The following is a 19,224-nucleotide window of genomic DNA, read 5'->3' on the forward strand; positions in this document are numbered from 1 at the left end:
AGAGGGAGCAGGGGGTTTCCTCTCTCAGCAGCTAGTTTGTGATGAAAAGGACTGAAGCTTCCTCACATGTTCTGGACACACCGTGAGAAATGAGTGATTTGACTAGTGCATTAAAGGGCAAATCCTTTGAAGCTAAATAAGGGCTTGGTGGTCAATGTGCTGCTTTGGTATCACACTCATTACCAGGAAGTGTACAGTACATTAGCTTAAACAAGATTCTACATTCATTTCTGGGTTGATTAGGGCAGTGGTTCTCTATTCTTTTTTACATGACGGACCCCTAAACTGACAAAGATTAGACCACGGACCCCCAATTGATAGGATTTTGTCCCACGGTCCCCCATATGATAATAAGATTGATGCTTTTAGATGTTTTATTACAGAAAGTGTATAAAACCCATGACCAAAATAGTCATTGTGTTACTTATGAATGGAATTATAGCTCAAATAAATGACCCCCCTTTTGGCTGGGGACCCCCTGGAACCCCCCAAGGACCCCTGAACTACTGGATTAGGGGAATTATGAAGGGCCACTGGCTTGTCTAGAGTGTGTGAACCAAGGACATATCTGGCTATGTACACACTGCCACAATTGGTAGTGACAACCGAATTCATGAGAGTGAATTCACATAATGTCTGGTACACAGTGGAGCAGAGCAGAGTCAAATGCCTTAAGCCTTTGATGGTATGGGCCTACTCCTCCGGTCTCGCAATGATTGTAAAGAATGTTTGTAACCACTATAGTGAGACCAATATGGTGGCAACCATGCCTGTATTTACAGTTTGACACAAGTAACCACAGTAACCAGGCATCAATGTATCCATAACAGCCACTGACAGTAGCCGCATGAACTTACTTGATACTTTTAACTGCAACATTTGGGCGCAAGACCACAGAACTGGTAGGAACAACCAACTGCAGTACTGAATAGAAATTTTGTTTCACAACACGTACCCTCGTCTCTTTCAAATGACTAACCACCAGTTGTCCAGACCAGTTCTGGTACACACTACTCTAACTATCCGAATCCACTCTCAAATTTCCGTCAATACTGTGAATTTGCAGGAAGTGAGTTCGGTTGTAGAATACACTCTCCTTAATAAACAGACTGTGTGAATGTAATAGTATTAAACAACCAATGAGGAGTGACAACCGTATTTAGTTGCAGTGTGTATGGAGAGGTTCAAACAAACTCACCATTCTGTTGTGTCTTCATCTCGTCTTTACTGTTGTCGTCCTCTTCATCCTCTACTTCTTGGATGAGGATTTTCTTGCTTTTGCTTTTCTGTTCTGGTTGGCATTCCCTTATCTTCTTATCAATTTCAATCAGAAGTTTCTAAATCACAAATTCAAACAGGGATAAAAAAAAAAGCCTATTTTATTCATCACTAATTGAAATGTGTTTTGTTTCAGGGGAAACCCAAACAATTTCTGTTAAAGTAAAATGTAAATCAGTGGTGATATTCTTACTAGGGAGGTTAATCAATAATCGATAATCGATAATTGATCGTTGAGGAATGAATTCGATCATGTGGAATTTTTATCGATTATTGTTTTGCTTTTTTGTTTTGTTTTTGCGGACTAGGTTTGGGTGGAATTTGTTCCTCCTCACCTCACTCCATCGCACAGCCGACTAACGTGAGGTGGAGTTTTTAACACACCGGCATGAGCCGGGGACACAAACAAAAAACGGCGGTCTGCGGACCTCAGTGAGGCCATTATACTGTAACTATGATACTTCGTAGACTTCTCTCCTAATTTTCAACAAAGTGTGAGTAACGGTACACGTGTTTAAGTGAATTCAAGTAGTTTTATTTGTTTATAACGTTATGAAATATGAAGTAGCAGCAGTCAGCATGGACTCAGCTAGCCTTTAGCTGCTAGCCCCCACCGGAATCAATTCACACACATCTCGTGGCAAATAACGCTAATAATATCCACACGTCGGACTGAGAGCAGCTGGATGGAACTCGACCATCAGGACAGATGAGGTTTTTGTCACAAGTTTATAAGCCTGGAAGCCGCGGCCGGTGAGCTGAGTCCTACTTTCAAAATGTGAGTACAGTAGCCTAGCTAGCTAGATTACATCATGTAATCTGTAATGTAACATGTTTGTTTAGCTGGCCACAGCGCTAGTGTCTGATATTCTTACTACACAGCAGCATCGCCATTATAGCTGGCCGAGAATGTGCAACGTTATTACCAGACCAGAGTAATATATATATATATATATATATATATATATATAATTATTATTACGCTATCGATAAATCGATAATTGATCATTAATTTTCCCGAATTTCGATTATGGAAATTGATTCAAAATGCCCATCCCTAATTCTTACATTGAAATCACTGAACCAAACTGAATGGCTTGTGTGTGATTTTGGGAGCAACTCATAACAATAATAATAACAACAGTGTCTAGGAAGGTAGTCTCTCCCCAGACTCAAATATTACATTGAATCGCTGCGCTCCACATACTACATAAATGAGTCTGTGCCACTTCACAGCCACTGCTGGTTTTTGAAGGCGGGTTGAAATTGAATGAGTGACAGGTCGTAGCACCGATGAGAGAGCGGTTCGAAAAATGGGCTGTGCCTCCCGTGTTGTCTGATCGCAAAGTCGTTACTGATTGGAGAGGACTGAAGCCATCACTGGCATATGACTGGCCAAGTGAACGGTTCCCTCCCATAACCAGCCCTCTGAGGGAAAGTGTCCCAGACCCAGAGAGAGATCTGCAGCATGCAGTAACATAGTGTATCAGCGTAAGAACTATGGATGTTCATCAATTATTGAAAATCGATAATTGATCGTTAAGGAATTGATTCGATCATGTGGAATTTGGATCGATTATTATTATTATTTTTATTTTTATTTTTTATTTTTTTGCGGACTAGGTTTGGGTGGAATTCGTTCCTCCTCGCCCCACTCCATTGCACAGCCGACTAACGTGAGGTGGAGCTTCATATAGTCTCTAGTTTTCTGGCTGGGCACGGGCCTTTGTGCCAACAAAACTGTTTTAAACATGGGGAATTCACACCGGCATGCGCCGGGGACACAAACAAACGCACCCAGCGGTCTGCGGACCTCAGTGAGGCTCAGGCCTGTTGATTTGACTCTTGTGCTGTCAGCTAAGCTGGAAGACGCCAATTGCCTTACATCATGTAACCTGACATGTAACATGATTGTTTACCTGGCCACAGCGCTAGTGTCTGATATTCTTACTACACAGCGGCATCGCCATTATAGCTGGTCGAGAACGCGCAACGTTATTACCAGACCAGAGTACAAAAATATATATATTATTAATATTATTACGCTATCGATAATCGATAATTGATCGTTAATTTTCCAGATTTTCGATTATGGAAATTGTTCAAAATGAACATCCCTAGTAAGAACTCTCATGGGTCTGGCGTTGAGACTACTAGGAAGGTGACCAGTGAGCATCCTGAACCTACCTAATAATGAAAGAGCTACATTATTCTCCAATTGATTTGATAGACTATACATGGTATTATTCATAATAATTACAACAGCTGAAATCTGTTTTCAAAGTCTTTCATCTCTGAAAGAACAGTGACACCTAGTGGAGAAATAGGCTAGTGACATGACAGACAGACTGGGGCTTGAGTATGGGCTTGACTGAGGTTTGAGGCTGGGTCACTTACAGTAGCTGCAGCATTCTGCGGCTCTTTGCGAAGCACAGTCCTCAGGTCTTCGGCAGCCATTTGGAAGTTGCCCATGTTTTTCTGCACAGTGGCACGGCGTAGCAGGCCTGATGATGAGAAATCAATGATAACTGCAAATACACTGACCCTATTGTAGGATTCTGCACTGTAAATTTAGTTGTGTCAAAATGTACTGTATTGCTGCAGTAAAAAACAAAACAAAACAAAGTAATTGATTTTTGAGGTAGTAGTGGCATGAAATGGTATAATTATTATGTAAATGTTACAATTATATTTACATTCACAAGCATTACATGCATTATCGTTGATCAAGATAATAGGTATTACAGTCGCTTCAACAGCACCTTTCAAGTTGCCTGGTTCCAGCTCCAGCACCCTCTGGCAGTCTTTCATGGCATTGTGCCAGTCATGGAGATTGATCCGTGCCTGGGCTCTGTTGTTGTATGCAGCCACAGTTGATATAATGGATAGGCTCCTGTAATGGAAGGCCAGGAATGAAACAGGCCAATCTTTACAGTTGGGATAAATGGACAAACGCTTTCCCTACGGGTTATAGGTACAATAAATGGGAATTAAATCGGACCTCAATGTGCATTCTTAATGAAAGATAGAAGTTGTGATCATTAAGTGCCAGGCAAGAAGACAAAATCCCCACCATGAGCCATATGAAACGCTAGCTGTAATGAGTTTGAAGATAAAAGGTCTGACCTGGAATAGTATGCAACTGCATCCTCATAGTCGTTTGCTTTGAAAGCCTCATTGCCTTTGTCCTTTTCACGGTTTGCCAGGAGGATCTTCTCCTGGTGTGTCAGTGCTGGATGTATTGTCACACAAAATCACACATTTTGCACACACACACACACACACACACACACACGCACACGCACAATGTAAGTATGATTATTGCTGTGCGTTGGCCAAAATATGAATATAAAAGATGCTATACAGAAGAGATTACATGATGTGTTCACTGTGTGCCTGATTTTGGCCGGGCTCGAATTTATGATGGCAGGTGAATCTTTTTTGGCCAAATTCCCGTCAATTCTTTCACATTCTTTATCCATGTCAAACCTGAAAATAGAGTGGCAAATGTATTTAGGCGAAAGCAGGACACAGATTGTGAGTAGACACTATAATCCTACGTACAGTTCCTGGTGTTGAAGAGCATTCAGCGATTCAATCACTGTGCATCTTTGTAATCAAAGACATTTGGCTAATGCCTTTTTACAAACTGAAACACTTCTCAAACAATCTTTGAGATACAGTGCCTATGGCATTTGTAAGAGAATTTGTTTATTCCAAATCTGCATGATGAAACAACAATAACTCACTTGTCCCATTCCCCGTTATTGCGTGGGAGAGCACTTTTGGGGGAATTCTTATTTTCTTCTGGAACTGAATTCTGTGATGAAATTAGACTTTGTTTGAGTATCTTTTTTGCATAACCAATCAATTGAGTATACTGCTGAGACAAGCTTTACCTGACTGAGTGGAACAGAGCAATTGGAGCCTCGTACAGGCGGCATATTTTCTTTCTCCATGTCATGAAACGTTAACTGTTGTTTTAGTGAAGTTTCAATCTCTTTAGCCTCTTCTTGCCATATCTGCAGTAAAGAACAAAACAATAAATGTCATGGTGTTGCCGATAGATTACAGGAGAAGATATATGGACATAAAAAGACAAGAGGTGACAGAAATTCTGCAGGATTTATGAAAGAACATTGAATTACAGGACAATGTGTGGACTACCTTCAACTCATCAATGATTTGGCTCCATTCATCCTTAGAGAGGCTGGCTGCTGTGGCCACAGGGTTTTCCTTTCTGAGAGCTTGGCTCTTTGGGTCCAGTCTCTCCAGGTGACTCTCACAGAACTGGGTCAGATCAGGGTAAATGCCCTCTTCTCCAGACCTTTGACATACATTTTTTTTTCACTTAATGAGTGGTTGAACAAATCACACATCTTTCAGATTTTTTTTTTAGAATTACATGTGTGGTGACAATACTTTCAGACATATGAAATCCTTCTTATCAGACTGTGTGTTATAATGTGCTGTTACTTGTAGAGCACTGATATGTATTCCATTTGCAATAATACATACAAATGTCCCCATGGGGACAGTAAATGAATGTTAATGAATATTAAAACATGTGCATGAATTAATTAATTAATTGTTGCTGGATGGATGGATGAGGGAAATTAATGTTTTAAATGAGAAACAGCTCACCAAACAATCCACTGTAACACATCTGATATAGGCTATCTTAGAATATCAGCGCTGCCTCTTCAATAAACCTCAAGCACAGAATTTGTCATTTTCACCTCAGTACTCTCAAGATCTTCTCCAGGTATTTCCCATCTTTGCATTTTTCAATGTAGCCATAGTCGAGGTGTTCCACAGGGACCTTCCCATAGTCAACGGTGGCTGAGCCTGAGACGCCAGTCTCTTGTTGGTTTAGAAGTGAGGAAACGGACTCTGCACTCATGGCCATGGCTGGAAAGACAGAAGGCCCAGAACAGAAGCTGTGGGATTAAAGTTTTGTCAGTTATCGGGTCAAACAGCTAACGCTATGTTATAACTAGTTAGCTAGGAAGTTCTCTGAGTGTTAGCTAGCTAACATACGAAGCTAAGTTAACATTAGCTGGGTAACGGGCGTAGACGTCAAATGTGAGTCAAGACATAACTTCGCGCATAACCTTAATTTGAGGAACTATATTAACAACTGCAGGTTCATCTGACATCATTCTCGTAAGGAAACACGGGTATTCCTATTTAGAGTAACGTTAGTAAAGTCAGAAACGTTTTTTCCCACCTGTGTCAAAAGCGAGGTCTGCTGCTATGGTAACCGCACATCTCCCTGAAGGAAGGCCAGCTGCTTCAAAGAACTTACATTGATAAGAAATGACTGATAATTTATACCGTTCCATTACAACTAACCTCGCGCGCAGCAAATCCGCCATTTTGGCCTGGAGGAGACTACCTCTGATTCGCTGTCATGGTTCTGGTGCGTTTTTTAGGCCAGAATGGCGTTGTAAAAAGAAATCTATTAGTAGTCGAAGATACATCTTACCTTCAATACTCTTTGATTCCACTCCGAAACGGAAACATGTGACACGGAGCTACTGTGGGCTCCAAATTTGAAAACGTGGCTGCCTGCCTGCCTGCTCTGTGTTGTTGACAGAGAAAGGGCGGCTAGGGCTAAAGGGATGCAAGCTGAGGCCTAGAATTGGGACCTAATGAAATAAGACGGTGCTCCACATCCTTCCCTTTGTCCCGCTTGTATCTAGAGGTAACGTTTTGTTATTTTGCTTTGGCGCAAACTAACATTAGAGAACCACGTATGTTAGCTTAGCTGTGGCTGTGTTTTGTTTGTTAGAAAGCGGACGTAATATTGATTATTGGCGGTAACTTACGTAACGTTTAATAGTCAAGTTGCCTGTTAAAATATGACGTGACTTGTAAAGTTATGCCAGATTTGTAACGTCAAAGGTGGTATTTTCGTAAGTCAGTTCGTTGTAAATGGATACTGTCAGATTTCCCGATTTATGAAGGGAGTTCTCAAACCACATTATATATTGTGTAACAATACATTAGCGGTACATTACCTTATGTAACAATACATCTGCAAAGATACACATAACGTAACGCTATGATACTTATCAAACATATTGTTAGTAGTGTGACATTTGTGTGTTTTATACAAATGTTTTGTGCGCGAAAACACAGTCAGGACGTGCCCCCCTTTTCGGTGATCCATTCACGTAAACGTATCTGATCTGATGGGTCAATTTTGTCATTCTACCCGGAATGAAAACTGTGTCTCGTAGACACATCCTCGTTGACTATTACTAGTAGTCAGCGGGTGTTGGTGTATGATAGTGTTCATGAAATCCCAGGGGTCTGTCTGTATAGGATTCGGAGCCAGGATTGGCTTTTCCTTTTGGCGGCTACATCTCAGTTTCTAGCGGCATCATTGAGACCAGGCGACCGGGGATTTAAATCAACAACATGCGCTTACATAGCAACGCTGATGGACCAGCTGAGTGTGTTTGTGTTGAACCAGCTGATTTTATTGGCGTGTTTCACAAACTAACGTTGCACCTGTCGCTAAAAACCACCGACAGACCTACAGCAAAGACAACATTTCGTATGGCATGACTCTTGCCTCAACTTCCGTCACAAAAAGTGAGTCCAACATGACAGCACCTAAAAAGAACTGCTGTATAGCTGTATGTTGCCTCTTTCTTTTCCATCATAGATTGAGTTAGTAGCGAATGTTAACTAGCTAGACTGCAACCCTAATGGCTTGGCTGTTTGTCTATTTTGCTTGAGTAGTTTCACTAACTTTTGTTGTTGTCTTGCAGGTCAGTTGACTTCCTCTACTACCTCTTGGTCAATACAGTGTTTGGGGCAAATAGTGCACACAGGAAGAGGGGAATGGAGCACACTCCTGATCTAGAGGTCTACCATGCAGCCTGCAAAGATCAACACTGCTATGGAATCTCCGCTGACAGTGGCTACTCTGGATTATTCAGCCACTCAAGAATGTCCAGTGGAGCCAAACATGACCTGTCCTTGTCTTCAGAAGTTTTCCATGAAACACCTAAAGAGAACATACAGCTGTCTGTCACCCCCAAGAAGGAGAGGAACAAAGACTTCAGGGGGGCACATCAGCCGTTGACAGCTGACTGGTGTGAAACTCCTAAAGTGTCTAAGAAAGATGCGTCGTTGCGACGCAGACTTCTCATGTGTAAATCTGCCACGGATGTCAAAACTGAAAACACAATATCACCATGCACTAAAAGGAGTGAATCTTCCTACAGTGCCAGGTCTGAGCACTGTTTGAATGCATCCTTTGACTCTCCAGACACTGTGATGTTGGGGGCTTTGGCATCAAGCACTTTCAAAGCAGAGGTGGATGTGCTGCTGTCTGGTAGGAAACGCCGCCTCTTCTTCTCTCAGGTGAAGACCTCCACTCTTGAAGATGGTAAACACAACCTTGGCGAACTCTCCCATTTTGAGAGGAAGGTTTCGCTCTCAGATGCAGATCTCAGTGAGAGCATTATATCCTCTGATGAACTTAATATTGCGACCCCGTGTTTGAGCAAATTCCTGCCTGCCACGTCCAAGGAAAACTGTAAAACACCAGTCAATAGTGTGGCAGCTAACCTCTGTGAGAATCTAAGTGTCTCGAGCACACCATCGTCCACACACACTCTATACAACAGGTAGGTGGTTTTTTTGTCATAACTTTTGTAAAGAATTGTCAGGACAAACAAATAAAATGTAGATACATTTCACCAAAAGTCACCTGTATTAACCCTCACTCCCAACCCTCAAAACAGGTCCGTGTCTGAGGACAGTGGCTTCAGTTCCCTGGCCCTTGACAAATCCCAGGACTCGTCGGTGAACCATGATGGCTCGTTCCAGGAGCTGCTGCTCTCCTCAGCATCCAGAGGAAACTGCGAAACCCCATATCTGGCAGAGACAAAACGCCACTCCCGGTTGCTGCATCAGCACAGGCTCTCCACACTTAAAGAGGGGGGCTCTCAGTCTGAGGAAGAGCTCAGAAACATCAGTCAAACTCATACAGACTGCGATCTGACAGACAGAAAGCAAGAACATTTTTATCAATGCCACAGCCTCTCTAAGGAGGATGAGGTTTTTGCTGACGCTGCCACGCCTGTCAGGGCCTTTTCTGTCACACTAGGCAACAGCATGACCCCTGTTGGCATGACCTCTACCAAGCAAGACTATGTCACCCCTCTTCGGACAACCGCCAAGCTAGATAACCTAACACCTCTTAGCACGGCCGGTGCTAACTGGGATACGACCCCTCTCAGGATGACCCCAGTCAATCTCTCACTGACCCCAGCTCTGCAGCTGGTCCATGCCATGTGCCGGTGGAAGGCCCACATTTTAGTCGACCAGAGCCCAAGCTTGGAGGAACAGCTAAAGTCTGTAGCAGCGCTGGCTGACACCCCGGTCATGTTCAGGACCACCATGCCATTGGCAGGGCTCATCGGCAGGAAGATTGGCTTGGGGACAGTGGACATCCTCACAGAGTTGAAGAAGAGGCAGCTCAGGCACATCCTGAATGTCGTACTCGGCCACCTGTCCTCTGAGGACATCTTCAGGTGAAGAGTTGATATTTTCCCAAACGGACATCTCGTTGTACAAATTCACATCATCATATGTTTATTTGTGTTTTTACATTTATAATTCAATACAACTTCAGGACTTCCCAAAGGGGGTTTAGGTCCAATTTGGCAATTAATAAATTGGCAATAAAAATGTGGATAACTTTTCACAAAACTACAGAAAAATGAATCAAATCCAATAAGATAAATTGTGCAACATTCTATTGGACAATCTTGGAAGTGTAGCACAGCCACAAGAACAGTGCATTATAGTGTCAAGAAGACAAAATCTATAATTGTATATGTAATTATGTGATTTGGAATTACAAGATAAGCATGTATAATTCTTAGTATTGTTCAAGAGGAAACTGAACTCACTTTAGTATTTTACTGAATGTTGCAGAAAAGCACACAGGCAGAATTACTTTTAAAGGTGTGCTCAGGGCCTTCATGTGTTTGTTGGTGTTTTGGCAGGTTTGGTCAGGTGTGCAAGAGTTGGAATGAAATCATCCAGCAAGACAAGCAGGCCAGCCGCAGGAGAAAACTTCACATACATGAAGTGGAGGCTGCCCTTCAGGTAGGCCATTTGCCATTACTCACTACTGCATTCATCAAACTAAGTGATGGAGGACTATACAAGGTGGTTCAGTGGAAAGAGGATCTGGGGTTGCTGTAGCTTTTTTTTTTTTTTTTTTTTTTTTTTTTTTTTTTTAACAAGTTATCGAATGTTCTCCTTTCTTTTTAATTTCTTATTCTAATCTCTTGCAACTGATGGTATATATACTCATACTGAGTTGGTTATATGAAAATGCAACAAGCATACTTAGGCAGTGTTAGGGGACTGCAATAGATGGGCTATCTGCAATATTTAGTGATAGGTAGGAATTAAATGGGATAGTGCAATATGCAAGGATGCTGCAATATGAGCGGTCAGGGACATGTGCAATATTAGGACATGAATTAAGTGGAAGGTGCAATATGCATAGACAATGGGCTAGTGCAATAGCTAGTTAGGTAGGAGCCAGGAGGCGGTAAATCCTGATGCCTAGGTTGTGATGTTCTCTGTCCTTGTCTTGTTTTGTCAACTGTGCTTGATATGTACAATGCGCTGTATGTCACATGTTTTTATCGCAGTTTGTAAACGTGCCTAAGACAAAATTTCCCCTTGAGGGACAATAAAGTTAAACTCAACTGAAAACTAAAGCAATGAGAAATACCAATCTTACTCTGCCTTGTGTTACCTAAAGCACTGTTCAAGTTCAAGTAGTTTATTAATGTCCCAGAGGGCAAATTGAATTACAGCAGGCATAGAGGCTTGAAACATAAAAACATAGAAGTGCAAGTACCATACGTACAATGACATAAATAAACAGGATAAAACAACATTAGGACATAAGATGAGCCAACATAAAAGAGCATACGTCTGGTGCGGCCGATAAAATAAAACAACACTAAGAGCTTAAGATCGGGATGAGCCAGCGGCTGATACGGCCGATAAGACGGTATAAAAACAATATTAAGAACATAAGAAGAGCTAAGAACATAAAAGAGCCAACTGCTGGTACAGCAGATTAATGAAACATTATTTCCTCAATCATCTTTTCCTTCCTCCAGCAGCATTCACTGCTCGGATGGAGGAAGGGACAGTGGGACACACAAGCGAAGGCCGGATGGCAGCAGCCTATACTCCGAACTGAGTGGGTGGGCACTGTCTGTGCGGATGGACAGAGCTTTTTTGAGCACCTGTCTGTTATAGATGAGGTCAAGGCTCTCCAGTTGGATGCCGGTTACTTTAGAAGCTGTTTACACAATTCTCCAGAGGGAGTTTTTATCTTTGATACAGAGGTTACCGTACCAACAGATGGAGGAAAAGGAAATAGCAGATTCAATATAAGCACTGTAAAACAGTTTCATCAGGCTCTTGCCTACTTGGAACTTGGCTAGTTTCCTCAAGCAGTAAAGGCGTTGCTGGCCCTTCTTGCACAGCATGTCAGTGTTTAAATCAAATTTCAGTTTGTCGTCGATAATCGTGCCCAGATATTTGTAGTTCGTTACAATGTCCACTGTCTGACCATGGACGACACTATTCTGGGTAATTTGGCGGGGGGACGTCTGAAATCAATACAGATCTCTTTCGTTTTCAAGATGTTAAGTTCTAGGAAGGCGTCGCTGCACCAGGACAGGAAGTCATCTGTAACCTGACCGTGGCCATCCTCATCATCGCCAAGCAGGCTGACGATGACAGAGTCGTCAGCATACTTGACAATGAATCTGTTGTCATGGCGGCTACGACAGTCATTGTGTCTGCGTCTATTAACCAGTTTAATTATTGTGTGTCACGGTCATCCAGCCGGTCAAGGGTCGATAAAGCCTAGCAATAAATACTATTATATTATACTGACTCTTCCTAATGTGTTTTGTTGTCTTAAAGCTTGGTGGTGCTGTCCACGTCGCTGATGCAGAGACCAGGCTCACTCTGCTAAACAGGTCGGTCCTCAAGTCAGTCCAGGCCCAGTCCAAGACCCCAAAATCAGGAAAACGCACTTTAACCCCATTCCAACACAGTGCTTCACGCTCAGGGAGCAGCAGCAAGCAGGAGAAGTTTCTGCAGGTGAGTTCACAAATCACAAGGCAGAAAATCTCCTCAAAAATGACAATAGAGCAAAGGGTCTTCTCATTTAGCTTATAAAAGAGAAAATGCAGGGGGGCTTACATTTAAACATGTTATTGTAACAAGCATTTACTTCATGTCATCATTAATCACCACCGCCCCACCCTCCCCCCACACAACCTCGGCTGTCCGTGAGGTTCGAGCCCATTACCGTACCCCCTCGCCCACCCCTACTGAATCCCAAAGCCCTCCACCCTCCCCCCACACAACCTCCGCCGCCACTGCAGACCAAGACTGCCCTCTCTCCATCTCAGAGGCTGACATTCGCCGGTCCTTCTTGCAGATCAACTCACGCAAGGCAGACGGCATCCCCGGACGTGTCCTAAAGGTCTGCGCCCACCAGCTGGCAGGGGTATTCACAGACATTTTCAATTTCAGGTCCCTCTCCCTCCGCATTGTCCCCACCTGTTTTAAATCTGCGACCATTATCCCCATTCCCAAACAGAAGAAGGTGACCAGCCTCAATGACTCACCCGCATACCTAGCAAGTGTTTGGAGAGGCTGGTTAAATCCCTCACCTGCCCCCATGCTCCCCCCACCCTCGACCCCCTGCAATGTGCATACCGGGAAAACAGGAGCACAGTGGACGCCATTGCACACGTGCTGCACACCACCCTCTCCCTCCTGGAGGGGAAGGACACTTATGTGAGAATGCTGTTCGTGGACTACAGCTTTGCATTCAACACCATAGTGCCCTCCAGGTTGGTCAGCAAGCTCAGTGTTCTGGTCCTGAACACAGCACTGTGCGACTGGATACTGGACTTCCTGACAGACTGCCAACAGGTGGTGAGTCGGCGACCGCACCTCCACCCATCAGCATAGGAGTGATTTACCCATCAGCATAGGAGTGATTTACTCATCAGCATAGGAGTGATTTACTCATCAGCATAGGAGTGATTTACTCATCAGCATAGGAGTGATTTACCCATCAGCATAGGAGTGATTTACCCATCAGCATAGGAGTGATTTACCCATCAGCATAGGAGTGATTTACTCATCAGCATAGGAGTGATTTACTCATCAGCATAGGAGTGATTTACTCATCAGCATAGGAGTGATTTACTCATCAGCATAGGAGTGATTTACTCATCAGCATAGGAGTGATTTACTCATCAGCATAGGAGTGATTTACTCATCAGCATAGGAGTGATTTACTCATCAGCATAGGAGTGATTTACTCATCAGCATAGGATCCACCCATCAGCATAGGAGCCACAGGGCTTCGTCTCCAGCCCCTTCTGGTATGAGCTATACATCACGACTGCGTAGCGACGCAGGCGTCAAACACCATCGTGAAGTTTGCAGACAACACTGCAGTCATGACTCATGGGGCTTATCTCCAACGGCGATGAGACGGCCTGCAGGAATGAGGTGGATGCAGTGGTGCCAGGACAACCACCCCTCCCTGAACCTCTCTAAGACCAAGGAGGTCGTTGTGGATTACAGAAAGGGGGGGGCACACATACGCCAGTAACCATCAACGGCACAGAGGTGGAGAGGTTGGACAGCTTCAGGTACCTGCTGGGAGTTAACATCCACCAGGATCTGACGTGGGCCTGCTTCATGACTTGGTACGGCAGCCGTACTGACAAGGACCGTGAGGCACTCAGCTCAGCTTGTCACCGGATGTGAGCTGCCCAGGCTGCAAGAATTATACATCCAGCAGTGCCTCAGGATGTCCCTGAGGATCTGACTCAATCAAGGACCCAACTCACCCGCACAACAGCATGTTCACCCTCCTGCCCTCAGGGAGGAGATACAGGACCCCATAACATGCACCAGCCGCCTGAGGAATAGCTTCTTCCCACAAGCGTGTTATTTTGCTCATATTTATGAGTGTACTTGTGCAACCAGAGTGACAATAAACATCTTGAATCTTGAAAATGTACTTTTTAACGGTCAAATCAATTTCCTCCCAACCGGTCAAATCACTTTCCTCCCAACGCTGCAGTATGTCCCACCTATGTATGCTATTTCTGCTGCTCAACACTCACGCATGCATGTTTCAACAGTAGTCTAGAACCTGGCTCAGATATGTATGCACTTCAGTTAGCAGAGAATATCTCAACTGTTATAGACTAATATGATCTCAACTGTTATAGACTAATATGACCCCTACGAACAACTTGGGATGTGTGCCAAAATCTCTATACGGGGCCAAAATAGCCCATTTAATAAGTAGTGAATAGGATTTCTTTTTAGATAAATTGCATATCATTTTTTTAAGAAAAAGTGTAATACAAATAATATTGATCTTAATGTGAAGATTCAACTGGTAGAAATTCATGAGGATATCTTTAAAGGAAAAAAAGTCCCATTTGCTTAAGAAAACTGGACATTTTCAGGTTTTTCGCCCCAGAGATTTCGGCACACATCCCAAGTTGTAGCACGCAGCGGCATTGTTAATGTGGAGGGCTCTTGGTGACGTTCAAAGTTCTGATGATGTTATAGACATTGTGACATCATCAGTGATGTCACTCGAGCATTTGTGATGTTTGGTTAAGGTCCTTACACATCGGGAGCGTTTTTTTTTTTCGCGCGATTAATTCGCACGTCAATAATATTTTCCGAACCTATATCAATCAATGCAACCGTGCATACCAACGGCAAAGTTTCGCTGAGCGTTATTGCTGTGTTTATTTTTTCGAACCACGGTCGATTTTTCAGAAATTCGCTTCTGACGTGTACACATCTGTGGCTGTGATTGACAGGTGGGTCAAAACTCGCATTGCAATTTCGTGCCGTATATTCGCATCGTGGAACCTATTGGTGAGCAGAGATGATCATAGCCACTGATTATGTCGTCATGGGCATTGTGACATCATCAGTGATTTCACTCGAAACGCTGGACAAGAACCTAAGTTGGTGACCAAATCGGCACGGAAATCGGTCTGGACAAAGCCAGATATAGGGCCTGTGCTGAAGCGCTGGCCAAAAAAAAATCTATTCACCTGTAGTGTCAAAAGGGCCATTTTGGGTTTTTTCGCCCCATATAGAGATTTTGGAACACATCCCAAGTTGTTCACAGGGGTCATATTTGTCTATAGCAGTTGATATATTCTCTCCTAACTGAAGTGCATACATTTCTGAGCCAGGTCCCCTCTACTTATTGTTCAAATTCCTAATTGTCAGTTCAAGCTTAGATGACACAAAAGTTCTAACTTTGCTTTAAGTCCAGAAAGTTTAAGTTAATAAAATTATGGTAATTCCTGTGTTGCTAGTTCTATGGTAATAAGTTGCCATTCTGAACAATCTGTAGTTACATTGAACAGTATATATGCTAATCTATGCATATTTAATGATATATTGCCTAAATTGCATATTATTATTTAAGAAAAAGTGTAATACAAAGATATTTATTTTAATGTGAAGATTAAACCGGTAGAAATTCATTGGGAATGCTTTTAAGGGGGGGGGGGGGAGAATGATCCCATTATCCCATTCCCATTCTGTTTTTTTTAAGGGCCATCTTGTGTTTTTTTTTCCCAGATAGAGATTTTGGCACACGTCCCAAGTTGTTCACAGGGGTCATATTAATCTATAACAGTTGAGAGATTCTCTCCTAAATGAAGTGCATACATATCTGATTCTGAGCCAGCTCCTAGACTACAATGGGGAGTCAGTCAGTAAGGCCCCATGTTGCTGCTACACAAACATTGTTGGCAATGAGCCAAGATTTTGAGTGATTTGGTTACTTTCATCTCCGTAGTACATCATGGTGAATAATTATTTTCATAAAACAAAAGGGAAAGTATGTATTTGTATGGTTTTGGTGGAATGCCACTGTAGGGAATAGAACATTGTGGAATGTTTAAACCCATTTTTCTCACTTTTTACTTTTAGACTGATAACAGATTAAAATACTCATAACTTTTGATCTGAGAGAGCTATTGCAGTCATTCAAAAAGTTCTATAGGGGAGAGTTTTTAATTTATGGTCATGTAAAAAAAAATTGAAATGTCAAATTTCCGACCACCAGCTTTTACGTCATTAAAACCAAAAGGGTTAAAATAAAAATCTTTGCTTTCCAACCAGGTTGCCAAAACCCTGTTCAACGACGAGTGCTTGAAGCCGTGCCCGCGGTGCCAACATCCAGCAAGGTGTCACTCTGTTAAGGGGGAAGGTGTGTGCAGCAGAGCCGACTGTGCTTTCCAGTTCTGCACAGCCTGCCTGTGCGCTTTCCACGACTCCAGAGAGTGTGGCAGCCGTTCCGCAGGCCGACGCAACAAGGACATACTTCTTCCAGGAAGCGCTCAAAGCAAGCGGAACCTAAGGAGACTGTAGGGCTTTTCACACTACACTTAGCCGGGGTGAAGTCAGTCTCTTAGCCCAGGGCTAAGAAAGCTTTCACACTTGCACAATCACTGGCCCACTCCAAAGTGGGCTAACCCTGACTTCAGCCCCGGCTAGCTGGCCCTGCTCTGAAGCCCCCGACTAAACACAGGGCTAAACGTTGCCAGTGTGAAACAGGGCCAGTACATGTAGCTGTATCTGGCAGCACTGGTTCCAACAGCCCTGGGCTCTACTAACCCTGGGCTACCAAATGTGTGTGTGAAAAGGGGCTAAGTTAGCCTGGGGCTATCTGAGCATGCAGTGTGAAAAGCCCTTGTGAGTCTCCTTGGATGAGACTCCGTAGGTTTCCTTAGTGAATTTGATTCTTATATGCTGATCCAAAGTCAGCAGTTTGACTGCTAATAGTCAAGGCAAGGTTTGGCAACAAGCAAAGAAGCTGATCTGTTGCCATTCATCAAGAGCAAGTTCTCTGTGAATGTGTTTGTGTGTCTTATCTGTGTACTGTGTTTTTTTTTTTTATTCCCATTTTTCCTTTTGTGTTTTTAATTATGAATGTGGAAGAAGTCTCGCCAGCAGATACACTGACTGAACTTGACTGTTGAGTACTCTTCTACAAACTGATCTACTGTACAGGAGGACTTTTTTCTTCTGAATTCCAGTATGAGGTTCTAAAGTTTTACCATTGTCTTCTATATCTTGTTCACTCATGACCCATGTACAGTGTTCTCAGATAGTTTTAAATAAAGTTTTTTTTCTTTTTTTTTACATTTAACATATGTCTGCCATCTGTCATTGCCTTTCATGAAATCATCCTTTTTATTGCAATACTTTTTAGTGAGTTTTAAACAAAAGCACCACATCACACAGAACATTGCACAATACCACCCCACTCTAGCCAGCTATACGACACATCCAACATAAACACAGTGACATTGTGCACAAAATTAAAAAATAATTAAAAATCACTGTTAAACCTAACTAGACATCAATGTTTATTTGTTTGTGTATATATATATATGTGTGTATACACATATATATATATATGGAAATAAGTGGATAAAAAAGATTGCAGGTAGAGACAGGAAACCGTGATTGGCTTATTCGAGGTCTATCTGGGACCATTCGTTATTTATGGAAGGGGTCACTGGGGGAAAATAGGGGAGGAATGATGCTTTTTAAAATTTAGTCTCAGGGAGGGTACACTGTTATTAATTTGAGTCCAGGGAAGGGTCATACAAATTTGAATTGATCAAATATATACATTATATTTATTTTATAACGTAACTTACCGTGATGGTTAAAATCCGGCTCAACAACATGGAGGCGTCCGCACTAGATAAGATACTATGGGGGATACTATGGAGGTGGGATTTTGATTCTGAATGTTTTGCATTTGAAAGATACCTCACTGTCTCATTGTAATTGTTTCAATTATTTAAAAAAAACATGGAGGCTCCGTGGAGAAACATTTCTGAAGGAGACTCGGTCTGTAGGTCAGTGTGATGTATGTAGGTCAGGGTGATGGTCTGTAAGTCAGTGTGATGGTCTGTTTGTAGGTCAATGTGATGGTCTCTTGTCTGTAAGTCAGTGTGGTGGTCTGTTGTCTGTAGGTCAGTGTGATGGTCTGTTGTCTGTCTATAGGTCACTGTGATGGTCTGTTGTCTGTCTATAGGTCAGTGTGATGGTCTGTTGTCTGTCTATGTCAGTGTGATGGTCTGTTGTCTGTCTATAGGTCAGTGTGATGGTCTGTTGTCTGTCTATAGGTCAGTGTGATGGGTCTGGTGTCTGTAGTTCAGTGTAATGTCTGTTGGTCTATAGGTCACTGATGGTCTGTAGGTCAGTGTGATGTCTTTTGTCTGTCTATGGGTCTGGTGTATGTAGGTCAGTGTGATGGTCTGTTGTCTGTCTATTGGTCAGTGTGATGGCATGGTCTGTAGGTCAGTGTGATGGGTCTGGTGTCTGTAGGTCAGTGTGATATCTGTTGTCTCTATAGGTCAGTGTGGTGGTTTGTAGGTCAGTGTGATGGTCTGTTTGTCTCTAGGTCAGTGTGATGGTCTGTTGTCTGTAGGTCAGTGTGATGGTCTGTTGTCTGTAGGTCAGTGTGATGGTCTGTTGTCTGTAGGTCAGGTGATGGATCTGTTCGTCTGTAGGTCAGTGTGATGTCTGTTGTCTCTAGGTCAGTGTGATGGTCTGTTGTCTGTAGGTCAGGTGATGGTCTGTTGTCTCTAGGTCAGTGTGATGGGTCTGGCGTCTGTAGGTCAGTGTGATGGTCTGTTGTCTGTAGGTCAGTGTGATGGTCTGTTGTCTGTCTGTAGGTCAGGTGATGGTCTTTTGTCTGTCTGTAGGTCAGTGTGATGCGTCTGGTGTCTGTAGGTCAGTGTGATGGTCTGTTGTCTGTAGGTCAGGTGATGGTCTGTTGTCTGT

The 19,224-nt window shown here is 43.0% G+C and overlaps 1 protein-coding gene across 1 annotated transcript; it reads left to right on the forward strand.

Moving 5' to 3' along the window:
* Window positions 1-8,133: 8,133 nt before the first annotated feature.
* On the forward strand, window positions 8,134-16,791 carry fbxo43 (F-box protein 43; the record flags this gene model as incomplete). The annotated part of the gene is made up of 5 exons (XM_083663090.1): window positions 8,134-8,902; window positions 8,987-9,833; window positions 10,311-10,413; window positions 12,268-12,447; window positions 16,543-16,791. 5 exons carry the CDS (start codon window positions 8,134-8,136, stop codon window positions 16,789-16,791), a joined length of 2,148 nt encoding a protein of 715 aa, XP_083519216.1.
* Window positions 16,792-19,224: the final 2,433 nt, after the last annotated feature.

The sequence above is a fragment of the Poromitra crassiceps genome (assembly GCF_964638095.1).
Source record: "Poromitra crassiceps genome assembly, chromosome: 1".
NCBI lineage: Eukaryota > Metazoa > Chordata > Actinopteri > Beryciformes > Melamphaidae > Poromitra > Poromitra crassiceps.